Here is a 19,143-nt window from a genome sequence, read left to right as displayed (position 1 = left end):
TGTCATGGAATACATCTTTGGTTTTGGCAGTTTTGCCCCAGGTTCTAGCTCTATGGCATAATCAGTGGCTCGATGGAGAAGTAAAACATTACATTCCTCTTCACTGAATGCTTCAGCCAAGTCTTTGTATTGTCTGGGTACTTGGGGGGTACCTGGAAGAAGGTCTGATGCGGTGGCTGCTGCTTCAGGTTCTGGACCCATGTTGGGCGGTAGTTTCTTAGTGGGAGAAAGGGGGGCAATGAGCCCACCCCAATTATGATTTTTCTGTATCCAACCTCCCACTTGATGGTAGGGGTCCATTTATCTAGCCAAGCAAGTCCTAATAAGACAGATTCTGACATTCTTGGAGCTACTATAAACCGTACGAGTTCATGGTGAGCATCCATCTCCAGTTTGATTAACTCTGTCATTTGGGTGGCTGGGATCCCCCCAATTAATGTCCCATGCACTTGCTCAAATCTGATTGGGCATTTAAGGGATTTTGTCTTTATGTCCAATTGTTCAATGATGGGGAGCCCAATAAGGCATCTAGAGCATCCGGTATCTATCACAGCTTCTAACTCCCCTGCGTCCCCTGTGTCAGGCACTACTAACTTCACTTTGACCCACTCACCATAAGGTCGTCTTCGTCATTGGCTTCTCTGGGAAGGGTGTGTTGGGTTGGAAGTTCATTGCTCCCTTCTGCATGGAGAGGATCTTCTACAGTGTGTCTAGCAAAGTGGCTAGTGTCGGGAGGGTTCCCTTGAATTTTTTGCCCCTGACAGCTGTATTAGACCTTGCCTGTGGAGTTTGTGGAACAGGTGTGGGGGCCAGAAAGTCGGCTGCTCTATGGCCATTCTGGCCACAATGATAACACTTTATCATTCTGGTGAGTCGGTTGGGAGCAGCTTCAGCAGCTCTGGTCTGCAGTTGTCTGGCCACAGCTCTCCTAGGAGGGCCTTCAAGTAGGGGTCTTCTTTGTTGATTGATGTTGTGGTCTAATTTGAGGGCGGTGGTATACCATGATTGCAATGTCTTGGGAATCCCCCCAATGTTGCAAGACTTTTTCACTTCTGGGTCAATGGCATTTTTAAAATAGTGCAAGATTATTTTTTCAGGCCAGTCCATAAGGTGGCTTGCGACCCTTCTAAAGTCCCATAAAAAGTCTGATAAGGGTCGCTTGCCCCGTTTCATTTCCATTAATTTGTCCTCATTTTCTGCCACCCTATCTGGATTTTCAAATTGGAATCTCAGCAAATGAATAAAAGCATGGATATCCTGTGGCTCTGGAGCTTGTTCGTAGTGCAGTTGGGCCAACCAGTCAGAAGCAGCCCCTTCATTCATCCCATCTGTTATTGCAGTAACCAGATCACATTCGGTTACATATTGGTCTCCAAATTGGTCTATGTGAGGCCAGATTCGAGTGAGGAAATAAGCAAGATGTTCATGGTGTTTGTCAAAATTGGACTTGAACTGCATCTGGTCTGGTCTGGGGGGGTATTGCCCTGGCAACTGTAGGCTGAACTGGAACGAAAGGGGCCTGTATCCACTTTGGAAGGGTCTTCCAAGGCCTGGCTGGGTTGGGGCTCTCTGGGAAGAAGGCCCTCTGCAGGGTTGCTCTAAGTGGGGGCCGATCAGGAGCTTGCCAAGAAGAGCCCAATTGTTGCCTTATTCCCTGCATGAGGAAAGGGAGGGGGTGGCTGCCTCTTGCTGCCTGTACAGATCCCTTTGTTGGGAAGGGATCGCTGAATCTCTCTGGGGCCAGGGCATTGCTGGCGCTGGCATCCACTGGTACTGGATCCACCCTTCACCAGGATAAAATCCCCACCCTGGAGGGATACTTTCTGCAGGGGTAACTTCCCTTCTGGGTGTGTGTGTATGTGGGGGAAACTTGGAGGTTGCAACATATCTGTTGTAGACTGCGTCTCTTGTCTCTCCCTTGAAATTCGATCCTGTTGGCCTTCCGATGTAATTGGAGCTCCACACCTCCAATTTGCCTCCTTTGCAGTATGTAAAGGGCTTGAGGGAATGATTTCTCCAGGCAGCTTTTTCTCTGGTCCTGTCTGACAACTTCCCCATGAATCTGTTCCTTTGGGCCGGGCTCCTAAATCTTTTCTCTCCTCCAAAGGGAAGCTGGGATTCAATTAATATTCCAGTACCCCCCACCCCCACAATGCCCTTCTGTTTCACCTCCCGTGTTGGCTGATTCTTCAGATTGCTCCATTGTCGGAATAAATCCTGGGGTTCAGCAACCCCTGATAGCTCCCCTCTTGGGAGTGCTAAAGTTGTTTCAGATTAGTGTCAGTGTTCCAGGGAAAATCCATTCCTGTCAGTGACTCCAAGACACACGTCATCTCAAAGTATTTTTATTAGAATAGCATCTGGCATATACTGTGGAAATCTGTAACTAAATCTTCCCGGCTTCTCCACAAAATCCCATCCTACAAATCACCCCCTTTTTCCTCATCACCACAGCACCAATCCCAAAGTCAGTTCTAACTCTTTCTGTGCCATACTCTGTAACCTTGAACTATCAAAATAATATATTTTGTCTACTCAATAAACATCACCCCCTCCCACTTTCTCCAACTATGTGGCAGCGATGAATTCCATAGCTGACACCCACAGCTCCGTAAAGCCAACACCAAAGAAGTAGGTGTTCAGGTGAACCCGCAGTGCAATGCTCGCTTGGATCTCGGCCACTCCAGGCCATCCAACCTCAAAGCCCCTCGGGCCGGCTAAGCCAGGAGCCACCGCTCCCAGGCTTCTACTCACCCATGCTTGGTTGCCACCTCTTCACCTTGCCAAAGCAGCTGGCCCTGCCCCTTACCCTCCCCTCCCTTGCCTGGCCTGGAAGGTAAAGGCGATGGCAGGGAATAGCGAAGCGAGAGGAAGAGAAGGATTGCCCAAAGGGATGCTTCCATTGTGGCTGGTGATCGTTGTTCAGCCAGTCTGGATTCCAAAAAGAAGAAGTGAAAGAAGTAGCGAAAAACTCCAAGGGAAGCTTGTGGACTAGGCCTAGCCGCGACTTTGAGGGAGACACACACATGCACACACGCACACACACACACACATACACACAGAGTGGGAAGAGAGAGGGGGACGATAGTGAGGGGGCAGAGAGAGAGAGAGAGACAGAGAAAGATACAGAGAGGGGAGAGAGAGAGTCATAGAGAGAGACACAGAGAGAGGGGAGAAGAGAGGGGGAAAGAGAGAGAAAAAGAGAAGGAAAGAGAAAAAAAGGGAATGAGAGAGAGAGAAGAAAGAAAAGAGAAAGAAAGTAAAAAGAGAAAGGAAGTGAAAGGAAGAAAAGGGATAGACAAAGAAAGGGAGAGATGGAAGGAATGGACAAAGAAAGAAAAAGAAAGAGAGGGAGGGAGGGAGGAGAAAGTGAATGAGATATATGGATGAATAGATAAATACAGGGAGGAAGGGAGGGAAAGAGAAAAAAAGGAGAGGAAGGAAGGACACAAACCCTGGCTTCAGAAGACTCTGAAACAGCACAGCAATCTAGGGCTGGGAGGGATCTTGGAGGTCATCTTCTAGTCCTACCCCCTGCTCCAGCAAGTGATCCTTACAGAATCATAGAATAGGATGGTTAGGTGTGTGTGTGTGTGTGTGTGTGTGTGTGTGTTTGTTTCAGGTGGGTCTCCTAGCTTTAGAAGGAGAGAGGAAAGGAGGAAGGAAGGGACTGAAAGAGAGAGAGAGAAAGAGGGAGGGAGAGAGAGAAAGAGAGAGGGGGAGAGAGAAAGAAGGAGAGAAAGAGAGAGAGGGAAAGAGCAAGAAAGAGAGCGAGAAAGAGAGAAAGGGCAAGAAAGAAAGAGGAAGGGAGAGAAAGAAAGAAAGAGAGCGAAAGAAAGAAAGTGAATGAGATATATGGATGGATAGATAAATACATGGAAGGAGGGAGGGAGAGAGAAAAAAAGGAGAGGAAGGAAGGACACAAACCCTGGCCTCAGAAGGGTCTTTGAAGCAGCACAGCAATCTAAGGCTGGCCTGCAAGGGATCTCAGAGGTCATCTAGTCCAACCCCCTCCTCCAGCAGATTCTTACAGAATCATAGAATAGCAGGGTTAGAAGAATGTGTGTGTGTGTGTGTGTGTGTGTGTGTGTGTGCGCGTGGCTGTCAAAACTCCAAAAACAGGAGTTAGAACACTTGCTAAGCAACTGGGCATTAAGTAAGGACCACTTGTAGTTGGTTTGCCAGTCACATGGCCCCCTGGCATCATCCAGTCACATGAGCAAGCCATGCCCACCCAGTCACGTGACTACCAAGCCACACCCACAAATTAAGCCACACCCACAGAACCGGTTGCTACAACATTTGAATCCACCCGTTGATAGCCATAAAAATGCAATTTGGCATGAATTGTCTGACACCAGGGACTGGAAAAAAAACTTATGCCAACAAGACAAGATGAAAAGCTAGGCAGAAGTTTCTATTTTAAGTAAGTTAGCTTTCCAATGAAGGAGATGTTCAAAATGCAAATAAGTTCTTGAAAAATTCCTCTCAAAAATTTGGATTGAATTATTTCCAAATAAATGAGTTCCAAAAAAGAAGCTGGGCTTGAATCATACCCAAGGAGATTTTAATCATTGCATCTATATGCTGAGATTCTTTGGAGAAATAGAAGGCTTGTAAAAACAACACTGTTTTTTGTATGTGTGCATTTAAAGTCAGTATGAAATTTACTGCTGCTCATAGCATGGAAAAAAATCTCCAGATATTTAACAATCTTGACTTGTTTTTTTAAATGGTTATGTAATTGCCAGACATGTGCCATCAGGGCACTTAACAAAAACAATGATCTTGGTTTTAGAGTAATTAATTTCCACCTGTTCTTTTTAGAGTGCTTAGCCAGTATACAAAGCACCCCTTTCAGAATAATTATGTTGGATAAAGCAGCATGACATCATCTGCATACAGAAGAACAGAAATGTCTCTATTTCCCAATTTTGACAGGTGAAGAGATGGGCTATTCAGTTTGTCTATAACAGTTAATTTCTTTGGTCTAGTGTCCTTGGACACTATATCACAACTACATCTGGGAGATTTTATATAACTTATACATTAAAAAGTATTTTTCGGAGTATAAGATGCTCCGAAGTATAAGATGCACCTAGCTTTTGGGGAGGAAAAAAAAAAAAAAAAAAATCTGCCTCTGCCTCCCAGCAATTTGTCTCCTTGCAGCAAATAGCAAACAGCCTGTTTCAGCTTCAGCACAGCTTGATTAGCACAAGCAGCTGATTGTTGCTTGGATCGGCCTCCCAATTATCAGCTGTTTCAGGCTGCAGGGATTGCAATTGCCTATTGCTGCCCTGCACACCCCATTTTCAGCCTCCACATCCCATTTTCAGTTTCCGCGTTCCCCATTTTTGACCTCTGTGTGTCTCATTTTCAGATGGTGGGAATTAGAATAGGCAGAAAATGGGGCGTGCGGAGGCCAAAAATGGGGCGTGCGGAGGCCAAAAATGGGGTCCGTGGAGGCTGAAAATGGGGCATGCGGAGGCAGCAATAGGCAATGGCAAGCCCTGCAGCCTGAAACAGCTGATGGTCAGGAGGCTGATCCAACTGATAATCAGCTGCTTGTGCTAATCAGGCTGTGTTGAAGCTGAAACAGGCTGTTTGCTGTTTGCTGCAAGGAGGCAAATTGTTGGGAGGCAGAGGCCAAAGGATGAGGACTGGCAGATGAGTGGGCTTCAGCAACATTCACTGTATAAGACGCATAGACATTTCCACCCACTTTTGGGGGTGAAAAAGTGTGTCTTATACTCTGAAAAATATGGTAATCAATTGAAGAAGAGTTCAATTTCTCTCATAGTTTGGATCCAAATATAACATCAAAAGCATATCTAAATGCTTGGTGTGTGAGCTCTTGAGGAGTACTTTTTAACTAGACACCGTGTTTTTATAGGGAAAAATGGGAAGAGTGAGTTAAGTCCTTTAAAGTGGTGTTTTTTTGAAAATAAAATAAAATATATAAAGCACTAAAATGACTCCTTTTTTTCTATAGAGAAAAGATCATCCTATGCCAGCAAGAACAATCTTGCCTCTTTTTTTTTCACTCTATGCATCCTTATTTCTTTCTTGGCTATGGCTTACCTCTCTTTGCCAGATGGGATTGACAGTGTTACACATAATCTTGGATCTTTTTTCCTGTCCATGGTGTGGAAGAGCTGGGAAGATGCTATGCTTTCCAGGCTGGATTGAAATTTTAAGGTAAGGATCCGGATTGAAGAACATGCCTTTCTTCAAACCAAAAGCTTGAAAATCTGCAAAATGTTAGATATTCATATTAGCATTATTCTATATTCTGTTTAACTATTAGTTATATTTATCATTTGAACAATTTAATTCTGTATCAAATTAAATAAACACAGGTGGTCCATGTTTAGTGACATAATTGGGATTGGCAATTCAGTCATTAAGCAAAGTGGTCACTAAGTGAAGCCACAACTGTGCTTATGATCTTATTTCAGCTTGCCTTTGCTGTATAGATCAGCAAAGGTTTTTAATCTAAGGATTGATCATAAAATTACTTTTTCATCATTGTTGCTAAATGAAGACTTTCTCTAAGAATAGAATAGAATAGAATAGAATAGAATAGAATAGAATAGAATACTGCATTGGCCAAGTGTGATTGAACACAAAGGGAATTTGTCTCCAGTGCATAAGCTCTCACTAGGCATACAAACAACAAAATAATATAATCATAAGATACCAATAAGACAAGGGAGTAGAAATGAGAAGGATAATAGTAATATAGCCTTACTAAATGGGAAATATCCTTAGACATAAGAGAGTGCTGTGGGAATTCTGTGTGTTAGCAGAGTGATTAGCACAAGGGAAAAATTGTCTTTGTGTTTAGTTGTTTTGGTATGCATCCTGAAGGGAGGAGAGGAAGCAGTTTATGTCCAGGATGTGAGGAGTCTGTAGATATTTTGTCAGCCCTCTTCCTGACACATGCAGTATATAGGTCATCAATGGAAGCAGGCTGGTTGAAATGTTTCTTTCTGCAATCCTAACTATTCCATTAAAGTCTGCACCTGTCCTGTTTGATTGTTGTACCAAACCAGACAGTTATGGAAGAACTAATGACATACTCAATAATTTCTCTATAGAACCGTATCAACACCTTTGATAACTACACGAGATTCAAAGCCAGTGAATTAAGTTTTGATTATTACTGAGATGTAACTGAATAAAAGCACATTAAAAATCATGGTATTCACAATATACTCAATCGGGGCAGAAGGTCTGATGAAAATAGAAGGGGCAAAGATGCTTCAAATGCTGAAAGAATAAAAAGAATAAAAAGAATGTGGCAGCCAAGGATGAAGCTATGTAAGAAAATAGAAAAAAATTTATGTTCAGTGATACAAATCCAGAATAAAAAATATTTCGATAAATTGAATCCTGAAGAATCTTGAAAAAGTCTTCCATGGCTTCTCGAATAACTTTATAGAAAGGAGACAAGAATGAAAAATGCAGCTTCCTTTCCCTATCCTGAGGCTCTGGACTGGCTTAAACTTCATTATGGCTAATAGAAGAATATAAATAGGAGACTGAACATGAGCCACGTTGGATATGAATGATGGGAACCAAACCATGATAAGTGAAGTTGTCAGATACTCCTGCTATAGACTGAAACATTTGGGTAATCAATATACAAAAAAGTGCAGTGCTGTCCACTTCTAAAATACATTTCTGAATCAAACAGGATGAAGACACCTGTTACAATTCTCTATAAATATTTTTCAATGCAATCTATTGATGAAGAGAATTATTATATTATACATCATTTCTGGTTGTTTATAAATCAAAGGCCTTTGCACAGGTAGTATATATCAATCTGTTTGAAAATGACAGCCAAATTTTAAAACAAATGAGAACATAAGAAATAACACAGATCAATTTTTGGAAGTTAATCTTTAAAATGATGCAGTTAGAGACACAATAATAATTAGCACATCAGAGAGACACATATGTATGTATTATGCGTGTATGTTCATTTGGAGATAGAGCAAGTTACTATTCTTTAATATAATTATATAATATATAGCAGAATAGGGACAATGGCATAATTAAGGAAAATAACTTTTAGATACACACAAAAAAACCCTGAGACTACAACCTCCACAATTTCTAATTAGCATATATTCCAAATGTCGCTCAACATACAGGATGATTCCAAATGGATAAAGTTGGGCTTTATATTGACTAATTAACTTGTATGAAGTTAAGGGAGCTAATTCTAAAGAATAATATACACTAATTAACTATGAAATATGTATAACAAAAAGACTGATACAAAGAGTGTTATTTTATTAAAAGTTTCAGTAATTTTTTTGTCATAATACTTAAAGCTCAACAAGACTGGTCTAATCTGAATACAATAATCCCAGATAAAACCCCTCTCCATCTACATGGAGTAGATATCTGATGAGAACCTTGCAGAATGATTAGTTTACAATGTAACAACATTATTTACTGAAATAAGAGGAATAAATATACTATAAGATACAAATACACTTCTTTGGGGAAAGTGGACAACAAATTAACCTCGGGATCCTGGTGATATTTCACATATACATTAAAAAGGAGGAAATATTTTAATGTTTTAATGCTATTGCTAACAGATTTGGCTGTTTATAACTGTTTTCAGAAATAATAAAACAACTATAATTAAGTGGTTTTTAAGCTAGGGAAAAATGCTGAGAAGAATGACTGTTTGGATCGTTAAAGTAATTTTCAAAACTTGCATTCTGAGAAGGTGCAGCAATTTCTTATTAAGAAGTCCAGGAAATACTCTGGCTTCCCTGAAAGGCAGCTTATTTACCACCATCATTTTTTGCTCTACAAAAGCTGAGCTAGAAATGAGACCTCACCAGACAGATAAAAAAAATAAATAAGGAAAGAGAGGATGTGTTTCTTAGCAGACAAAATCTAATGGGATGGAAAGCAGGAAAATCACTGTCTTAGATCAATCTCTCAAAGAGATTTGCTGTGGAGTCATAAATATTTCATCTAACAACATTACTTTTTTACTATTAATTAACTATTATTTATCATAATAATTATTTTCTATTCTTCCAAATCTTTAAAGCCATATGGTGTGGCTCCTAATCAGTTAAAAGGGAATGTTTTTCAATAATTTAAATCTACCATAATGCTTTACTAGTGACATCTCAAAGAATGTGATATAGTTTACCATATTTGCACATTTTTATGATGCTTATAAGCACATATCTTTTGTATTTTATTTAATACTTTCTAAGGCAGTGATAAATAAATTAATATTAGAGCAAGGAGACACAATAAGAAGATTGATACAATAAAGAATAAAATAAAATATCTAAATTATGGTTCAGGGAGGTTGACAGGCAAGAACAGATACTGCTGTACGCTGAAAAAATATTGGCAACAGCATAATCTTAAAATTCTAGTATAACAATAGCAATAGCACTTAGACTTATATACTGCTTTATAGTACTTTACAGCCCTCTCTAAATGGTTTATAGAGTCAGCATATTGCCCTCAACAAACTGGGTCCTCATTTTACCCACCTCAGAAGGATGGAAGGGTGAGTCAACCTTGAGCCTGGTAGGATTCGATCTGCCAAATTGCAGGCAGTTGGCTGTCAGCAGAAGTAGTTTGCAGTACTGCACTCTAACCACTGCACCACCGAGGCTTTAACTATGCATTAACTATGCCTTCTCCTTAGAAGACAATGAAAACTTGAAAAAGATGCCCATACTCACATAACTACTATGTAAAACTGAACAATGTTTACCTTACTGTTGATGAGAAATAATAAAATATTTCCACTTCTTTAATATATAACTGAAATATTACCAGGACCCCAAGTTTAATTTATTGTCTATCTTTGCCACAAAACTACATTTGCATCTTAAAGACTTTCTCTGGATTTTTTTTTAAACTTTCCTCTTATTTTAGTAAATAATGTTACAGTATAAACTAAGCATTCTGCAAGGTGCTAATCAGATATCTACTCTGGGTTCTCTCTTATTCGTAAATAGGTGGCAATAAAAGGGAGGGGTGTATTCTTGCAATATTGTATTCACATTAGTCCAATTTTATTGAGCTTAGGTGTCATGACAAAAATAATTCACTGGAACTTTTAATAAGATAAGGCATATTAGAGAAAAACATACCTGAAAGGGAGAAACTGATCAGCCTTCTGCTTCCATGCCCCTGGCCTGAATCTTCACTAGTAATGTTTTTAAAAATCTGTAATGAAGAGAAAAATATCAAAAAGATCAATACTTTTTTCTAGAGTAATATTAGGTAACAACTTAATCCAAGAAGCATAATCAAGGAGAAATCTATGATAATCATTCATTAAGCAACTATTGATTAAAACACTTCTGATAAATCCATGCTTTCAATGTAAAGAGGAAATAGAAGCCACAGAAGAGCTTCAACCCATAGAAGTTTGGAAGGCAAGGTAAAGAATTACTATAATTTTATGCCTTTGGAGAAGGAACTTTCTCTTATCTTTACAAATCACAAATACTTATTACAATAAGTTAAATAACTGTCACACCGGTGCGGATTTTGCACTCATTACTAGGCTTGAGAACAATGGTACTGTTTATAGAAATGAAATATAATCTCCTGTATGTCAAACAAAATATCTAATTCATGTATTTTACCATAAAGACTAAAATGAGGTTTACTGCACCCAGTTGCCTATCCTGAATAATTTTTCTTATTATTTGTGCCTAAAGCGCCAGATGTACACAGTTCTAGCTGTCCAGCATCTGATGATCTGAACAGGAAAGTTGTAGGTAATTCCAACAAAAGCATATCTCCAGCCTGAGATGTCATCTATTGAATAGGCAACTTTAAAGGGGGAGGGGGGGGGAGGGAGAAAGCCATTCAGTTGTCAAACCAGCAATCTAACTGCACCTTACCTGTTAGGATAGTGTGGCAAATTTCACTGGATTTGCTTTGCTTGACTCAATTTGTATCACATGTTGCTATTATTTGTTCTCAACAGACCTGCTTGTATAGCATTTTCTTATGTTTTTTTTCCCAACCATCCAACAAAGTGTAAATAAGCCCATCAAAATCAGCATTCAAAAAAATTGGTTTCCATATGGGTTTCTTCAGTGCTAAAGAAATTATAAAATAAGGAGGAGCGAGCAGTACCTTTTCCAACTAACACAGGAATGGAGGAATAAAGAAGGAATAAAGAAATAAGCTGTTGTTTACAAAAGCGTTTGCCTTTTAATAATATTCAGAAAAAATGCTACTGGATTCCTTCTGATTTTTTTGGCCACCAGTCTAAAAATGTTATGCTCCTTATAATGTTTATAAAATCTCATTACCTATTTTGGCCACACTTTTTCTTACAATGATGTCCACTAAGTAGGTAAGTAGTTATCAAGTTGGATCATGTTCTACTATAACCAAGCATTTTTGTCATATTCTTTGCAAGACCAATGACAATCATCATTAATATAGGTTTGTGCCAACCACATTTTTTACTTCTTGTGACTAGAGAATTTTTTCTCTAAACAGGTCAGCCCTAATTTGTATTTTAGGAGAGAATTCCACCTGGGATTTCTAGATTTATCATCTTGACTGAGAATTTTTTTTGGGGGGGGGAGGAGGAGAATCATGGAAAAGGATAATGACAAACACTTTAATTACACTGGTAAGAAAACCCCATGAGCATAAACACCAGGAACTAAGCTCTCAATTCAAGGGCATTTTTACCATTAGTCTATAAGTAATCAAGATGCAAGTGATTCATCTAGATTTTAAATAAAAAGTTTGGATGGTATTTTAAAACATAAAAAAATAAAGAGATGTTTTTTCTGGAGCAGTTCTGTATTAATAACCTGACAGAAATATTGATCTGTGTTGGGAGAGGAAGACAATACACTTTGTTTTACTTGGTTTGAAGTCAAAGTAAGATTTGAAACTAATAACACACAGAATTCTCTTTCATTAATCTTGTCTTTATTAATACATGTTGTATGGTTTATTAATATCTACATTACATGTTGTGAGTTTTGTTTACATTTGTTCTTTATAGGTACATTGTTTTGTGTTTATTATTTCGGGGTGTAGGGGGTGTTCAGGGAGGGGTAGCACCACTGGTATAGGAGCAGGTTGTGTCCTCTCCCCACCTGTCACTCAGCTGTCATCTGTGGCTCCTAGTAGCTGTAGCATGCGCAGCGGCCACACCCCAGACAACAGTTTCAACAGGCTGACCAAACCAGGTTGAGAGTAGCCATTGGGTCATTGACATTTGATGAGATAGGAATTTGTCTATCCCGAGCATATGAAGAGAGATTCTGGCAGATTGAGCAGATGAAACCTATTAGAATAGGACAATGGTCATGAAGGCGGTCCCCACATACGATGTGTTATGCTAAGACCACATCAAGACATGAAAGGCACCCTGGTCAACCACTGTGCCCAACCATCTCCAACTGTCTTGACTCTTGTCTTGCCATTGGAGCAAGATGGAATCTAGGAAGAGAGAGTGAGGTTGACTAGGCACATCTTGCCCTCACTTTAATCGAATTCATGTGCAAGTCTTGACATCCCCCAACTCCTGTAAACCTTCAAAATCCTGTGGCGATGGGCGAGCGATGAATCAGCAGGTCTGGATAAAGTGGGAGCTGTAGCCATGGACTTGCACACAGGCAGCTCAGGTCTAATGGCTGTCTCCTTGCTGACCGAAGCAACAGCTGGATTCAGCATCTACTTGAGTGACCTCTTTAGGATAGCACTTTTCTAGCTGCTTCCTCTTCCATAATAAGAGGAAAGAACTAGAAAAGGTGCCCTAAATATTGTAGAATCTTGGCCAGCTTACCATGGCTGGAGGGCATCCCATTTCATGTGATTAAATAACAAAACTTCAAAGAAAATATAAGTGACACCGTTCACTTGGCACATGGAATGTACTTCAAGACAACTCCTCAGCAGATCGACCAGAAAGAAGAACAGCCCATGTCACCAGAGAGCTTACAAGATTTAACATTGGCATTGCAGCCCTGTGTGAAACTTGTCTAGCCAATGAAGGTCAGCTCATAGAAACGGAGGTGGTTACATAATCTTCTGGTGTGGAAGCAGCAGCAACAAACACTGTGAATCTGAAGTGGGCTTTGTGGTTAAGAAACGTCCACAAACTTGCCAGATTTCCCAAGGGCGTGAATGACTGACTCATGTCACTGCATCTCCCATTACCGAGAAGAAAACAAGCCACAATGATCAGTGCCTATGCACCCACAATGACGAATCTAGATGAAGTAAAGGACAAGTTTTATGAAGATCTTGATGCCCTACTTTCAATTGACAGGTTGATTTTACTTGGCGATTTCAACGTGAGAGTAAGATCTAATCATTCTACCTGGGATGGCATCATTGGAAAAAATTGAATCAGCAAAATGTAACACCAATGGCCTATTACTACTGAAGACATGTGCAGCTCACGATCACCAATACCATCTTTCATCTGCCCACTCACAAAAAGATGTCCTGGATGCACCCACACTCCAAGCACTGGCATCTTATTGATCATGTCATTGTGCGGAGGAAAGACAGACAGGATTTAAGGGTGACCAAGGCCACGCTGAGTGCTGACTGTTGGACTGACCATCATCTCCTTTTTTTAAAATACTTTTTTTTTTATTTCTTTAAATACATCTTTGGGTGAACAGTGTGGTTCCAGGTTTTTTACATTTTACATCAAACATGACTATAATTACATATTCAGTTTTCTTCTCTAATTTCATTACATTACACATCTTATTTTCATTTAACAAATTATATAGTCTGATAACAATATAATCATTTTTATCTATTAGCATATACTATGTACATATATGTTCTCAGATTCCACATGGTATTTCCTTCCCTATACTATCATGTTAATTTTCTTGTATGTTCCATAAACAATTGTATATCTTAAATAATAATCTTATAATAAGATCTTGTTTTCATATCTGTTCCAATTAAATTATTAATCCTTATTTTTGTTCTAACTGATATTTTATATATCTTTAATAATAATTCTATAATAAAATATTAATTCCAAGCTCATCAAAATCTATATTTATATATCCTAACTACTAAAACACCCCTTCATGTGGAATCCTTATCCTTCTCATCTTCAACCATCACCTCTTGCTCTCTTTACTATATTAGTGAATCTCTCCTTAGCTTACTTTCCATTTTCTATCATTTTTTTGCCCTTTCTTTTTTTTTAAAGCAAACTTTATTGATTACACAACTAAAATAACAAGCAAACACATACACAACATAAAAAAAAGAAAAAGAAAATGAATAAAAACAAACAATTCCATTATCAACAGTCTGTGGTTCCTTATTTGTTATCATTATTGGGGTCATATTTACAAATAAGTCTTGTTGTGAATGTGTAATTACTACCACTATTACAATTTAACAATATTTACTAATGTATTTTCTATTTTTGTTCTATCCAATCATACCAACATTGCCAGCTTTTATAATATTCTGATGATTCTTTACCCTTAAGTGGTTGGATTAATTTATCCATCTCTGCACAGGCTGTTATTTTCTAAATGATCATTTCCTCTGTTGGAATGTCAGCTTGTTTTCAACACTGTGCGAAGGCTAATCTGGCTGCAGTAAGAATGTGCAATATTATATATTTAGCTTTTTTAGAAAGTTGTCTATTAAATATCCCTAATAGGAAGAATTTTGGTTTTAATTCAATTTGCTCCGTCATTATTTCCTTTAACCATTTTTTTATTCTACACCAGTATCTTTGGGTTTCAGTGCAGGACCACCACATATGAAAGAATGTTCTGTGTTTCTTTTTACACTTTCAGCAATTCAGATTCATGTTAGGAGACATCTTCGCTATTCTCGAAGGGGAGAGGTACCATCTATAAAACATTTTATAGGCATTTTCTTTATATGTTGCTGATTTTATGATTTTATTATTCCTGATCCAGACCTTTTCCCATTCTGATAATGTGATGCTACGTCCTATATTTCTACTCCAAGCTATCATGTTGCCTTTGACTACTTCCTCTTCTAATTCTATCTCTAATAGATAATTATAGAATTTGGTTATATTTTTTTTATCTGGAGCTAATAAAATGTTATCTAGTTGCTGTAGCTTACTGTAAATTCTGAAATTTTTCTTATCCTGACTGTATCTATTTTGAATTTGCAGGTAAGCCCAAAGGTCTACTCGTAGCCCTTGTTCTTGGAGATCCTGCCAAGATTTTAAAGTTCCTTGTGCATCTAGAAGGTCTTTGTATTTTATCATCTTGTTAAGATCCAAATTATTTGGATGTATCATCGTCTCCATCGTTGAGATCCAAATTGGGATTTTTAGATAATGTTTTATTTTATTTTATTCCAATTAGCCAATAAAGAGTCTCTAATTATATGTCTGTGGAAATAATTATGTTTGGTTTTTCCGGTGTCCCATAAAAATGCAAGCCACCCCCTCTGTAACTCGTGGCCTTCTAGGAATAGGATTCTTTTATTCAACAAGTTTATCCAAAATAAGGAGATTGCGCTATAGTATAGTTCCCAATTTGGGAGTGCCATACCCCCCCTGCTCTTCATATCTTGCATTGCCTTTAGTTTTACCCTCGGTTTTTTCCCTTGCCAAATAAATTTGGTGGTTATTCTATTAAGTTCCACAAAAAAAATTTTTATGTATTTTTATTGGTATTGTTTGGAATAAATAGATAAATTTAGGAAGAATGTTCATTTTAATAGTAGCAATCCTCCCTAATAGGGAGATTTGCAATTTAACCCATAGCTCTAAGTCTTTTTTGACTTGTTGTAATAATTTACTATAATTATTTTCCATTAGGGTTTTGCAATGAGCTGTCAGCCAAATTCCTAAGTATTTTTTTTTAACCACTTGTAGTCCCATTATTCTTTCCAGTTTTAATTTCTGTTTTTCTGTTAGATTTTTAGTTGTTAATTTCATTTTTTCCCTATTAATTTTAAGTCCTGCAACTTTCCCAAATTGATCTAACTCTTTCAGTAGTTCTTGACCTGTTTCAATTGGTTCCTCTATAAAAAAAAAGCCATATCATCCGCAAATTTCTGCAGTTTATATTCTTCTTTCTTAAATTTTAGCCCCTTTATTCCTGGGTTCTGTCTAATTCGTGTAAGCAATGTTTCCAAAGATAATATGAAGAGCAGGGGAGATAATGGACACCCCTGCCTAACTCCTTTCTCTATTTTTATTGAGCGTGTATACTCTCCGTTAATTATTATATTTGCCTTTTGTGAGTCTTAAATTGTGGTCACAATGTTTTTGAATTTAGTGCCTAAATTCATATTGTAAATTTGTTGAATTAGAAATTGCCAATTTAGGTTGTCAAAGACCTTCTGTGCATCCAAGAATACAAGGGCTATTTGTTTTTCCAGATGGGCTTCGTAGTATTCCAAGACATTTAACTCTATTCTTAAATTGTTCCTAATTTGTCTATTGGGAAGAAATCCATTTTGATCTTTATGTATATATTCATTCAGTATTTTGTTTAGTCTAATTGCTATAATTGTAGTAAATATTTTATAATCAGTATTTAACAGAGAGATTGGTCTATAATTTTGTATGAGTCGTGAAACTGAGTCTTCTTTCAGGATCAACGAGATCAGTGTCTCCTTCCATGAGACCGGCATTCTAGCTGCAAGTAGAACCTCATTATATACTTCCACCATGAGAACACTATTTGTTCTCCTATTTTCTTATATAGTTCACCTGGAATCCCATCAGGTCCTGGGGTTTTATTGTTCTTTTGATTTTCTATTGCTGTTTTTAGCTCAGGCCACGTAATATCTCTAATTAACATTTCCTTCATCTCCTCCCCGATTATTTTATCTTTTGTTGCACCCAAATAGTTTTATTCCCATGAAATCTTATCATGTCCTCATTTGCCTCCTTCTTTTTATAAAGGTCTTCAAAAAATTTACATGCAATTTCTTTTTTCTGTTCTATTCCCTGTTGGGCATCCCCATTTTCATCTATTAATTGGTAAATCAATCTTTTCTGTTTCTCTTTTTTAAGTTTATAGGACAACCATCTTCCTGGCTTATTGGCCTGTTCAAAGTATATCTGTCTAGCTATATTCAACTTTGAAACCATTCCTTCCTGTTCAATTAAATTTAATTTGTGTTTAGTTATTATCATCTGGTTTTGCAATTTACAATCTTTTGGGGTGTTTTGTAACTGGATTTCTAATTCTTTAATTCTTTGTTTTGTTTTGTTGGGCATATTTTTCTTTATTTCTCCTAGCAATGTATGATATCATTGTGCCTCTTATTATTGCCTTCATTGTGTCCCAAATATTCTGTTTCATAGTTGCCTCATTATTATTTTCTTTTAAGAATAGTCTAATTCCTCCTTAAGTTTATTCATAAATTCATTCTCTTTAGTTAGCTGTGTGTTTAGAGTCCACCTTTTCCTTGTTTTTTTCCTACCTTTCCACACTATCTGAACCGGATTATGATCTGCCCATTCGTTAGGTAAAATTTCAATCTCTTTTAACTCATTTGCTAGCTTACCATTCATCCACACCATATCAATTCGTGTCCATGACTGATGTGGATTGGAATAAAATGTAAATTGCTTTTTCTCCAGATTTAATTTCCTCCACATATCTATCAAATTTAGTTCAATCATCATTTCCTCACATGCTTTCGGTAATTCTCTCTTTTTCCTCTCCCCCCCCCCTACTGTGATCTTTCTGATGGTCCACAATGGCATTGAAGTCCCCCAAGATACAAATATTCCTTTTTTCTAGTTCCACTATTTTTCCATGTAGTTGTTTAAAAAATTCTTTTAGGTTGTCGTTAGAAGCATAAATTACTACTAGTTGAATTGGGATTGATTTAATCCAAATTTGTAACACCAGAATTCTTCCATTGGGACATGTCCAAATTAGCTCTGCTTTCATATCCTCTTTCATGTATACTGCTATCCCTTTCTTTTTCCCAAGGTCTGCTGGTGACGTATACAAATTCCCTAGCTTGGGGCATTTTAGATATTTTTCATCTTCCTTCCTTATATGAGTTTCTTGTAAGCATATTATATCTGCATTTTGTTTAATTAGTTTGGTTAGTATTCTTTTCCTTTTTATCCTAGAGTTCAGGCCATTTATATTAATTGATAACATTTTCTTTTCCTCATCCATTACCTAATTGATTCTTGCTCTTTGTCTTGTAGTTACTCCTGTCTCTCTTTGTAGCTGATTATGTGTCTTCGGTTCTTCTCTCTCTTGTTGTTATATGTTTTTTGAGTCCCTAAAATTCCTATCTTTATTCTTTTGATAGTCTTGATCATCTTGCAAATTTGATTCTAGTTCATCTTTACTACTCGATTCTTCGGGGCCTACCAATCATTCATAGAATTCTTGGGCTTTTTCCACGGAATCTACTCTGATTTTTCTTTCTTCCCATGAAATTAACATAGCCTCTGGGATTAGCCATCTAAATATAATGCCTTTTTGGTTTAATTGGTTCGCCAAGAATTTATAGTCTCGCCTTTGCTCTCTCACTCTTCTTGGGATTTGTTTAAGCACCAAGACTTCTTTTCTTTTATATGTAATTGTTTCTTCTCTAGATATTTTATATATAACATCCAGAACCTTTCTTCTGGCAAATCTTACATGGACCTCTTTTGGATATTTATGACGTCTTGCGTAATTTGTGCTCACTCTGTACACTTCGTCTAGTTCTTTCAGAATATCATCTTTATCTTTTTCCAACAGTTCTGCTAATATTCCTGCCATTACTTGTTCCAAATCCTCTTCTTTAGATTCCATTATGTTCTGGAATCTCAGATATGCTGTGGCCTTGTCCATTTCCAGATAGACCAAGGAGTCATCCATTTCTTTGCTCACGTTTCTTAGTTGCTCACCAACCATTTCCAGCTTCTTCTCAGTTTGTTCTGTCCTTTTCTCAACCTCCTTTATTGTTGATTCGCTTCTCTCTAGTGCTTGCTGTATTATTTCAATTTTTTGATCCAGCTTTGAGATGTCTAATTTCATTTCTGCCTTTAAGTTCCCCATCTCTTCTTTTAAATCATTTGTATCAGCTCTTGTTTCAGTATGGTTTTTCGTCATTATTTCCTGAAGTTTCAGTATAGATTCTTGTAAAGTAAGAATA

The 19,143-nt window shown here is 37.8% G+C and overlaps 1 protein-coding gene across 10 annotated transcripts in view; it reads right to left on the bottom strand.

Moving 5' to 3' along the window:
• Nucleotides 1-19,143, bottom strand: part of HECW1 (HECT, C2 and WW domain containing E3 ubiquitin protein ligase 1) — a 307,384-nt gene that overhangs the window by 123,508 nt on the left and 164,733 nt on the right. For all 10 annotated transcript variants that reach the window (XM_087945048.1, XM_087945049.1, XM_087945044.1 and 7 more), the window contains 2 exons: nucleotides 10,155-10,230; nucleotides 6,082-6,251 (listed from right to left, as the gene is read on the bottom strand). In XM_087945048.1, the coding sequence (XP_087801174.1) occupies nucleotides 6,082-6,251; nucleotides 10,155-10,230 (246 nt within the window). The remainder of the gene's footprint in view (nucleotides 1-6,081; nucleotides 6,252-10,154; nucleotides 10,231-19,143) is intronic.

The sequence above is a fragment of the Notechis scutatus genome, chromosome Z (genome assembly GCF_049901735.1).
Source record: "Notechis scutatus isolate UNSWTSFEM ecotype Mainland chromosome Z, rNotScu1.2, whole genome shotgun sequence".
NCBI classification, from domain to species: Eukaryota; Metazoa; Chordata; class Lepidosauria; order Squamata; family Elapidae; genus Notechis; species Notechis scutatus.
Note: the sequence above shows the minus strand (reverse complement) of the source record. Positions and strands in the feature narration are given on the sequence as shown.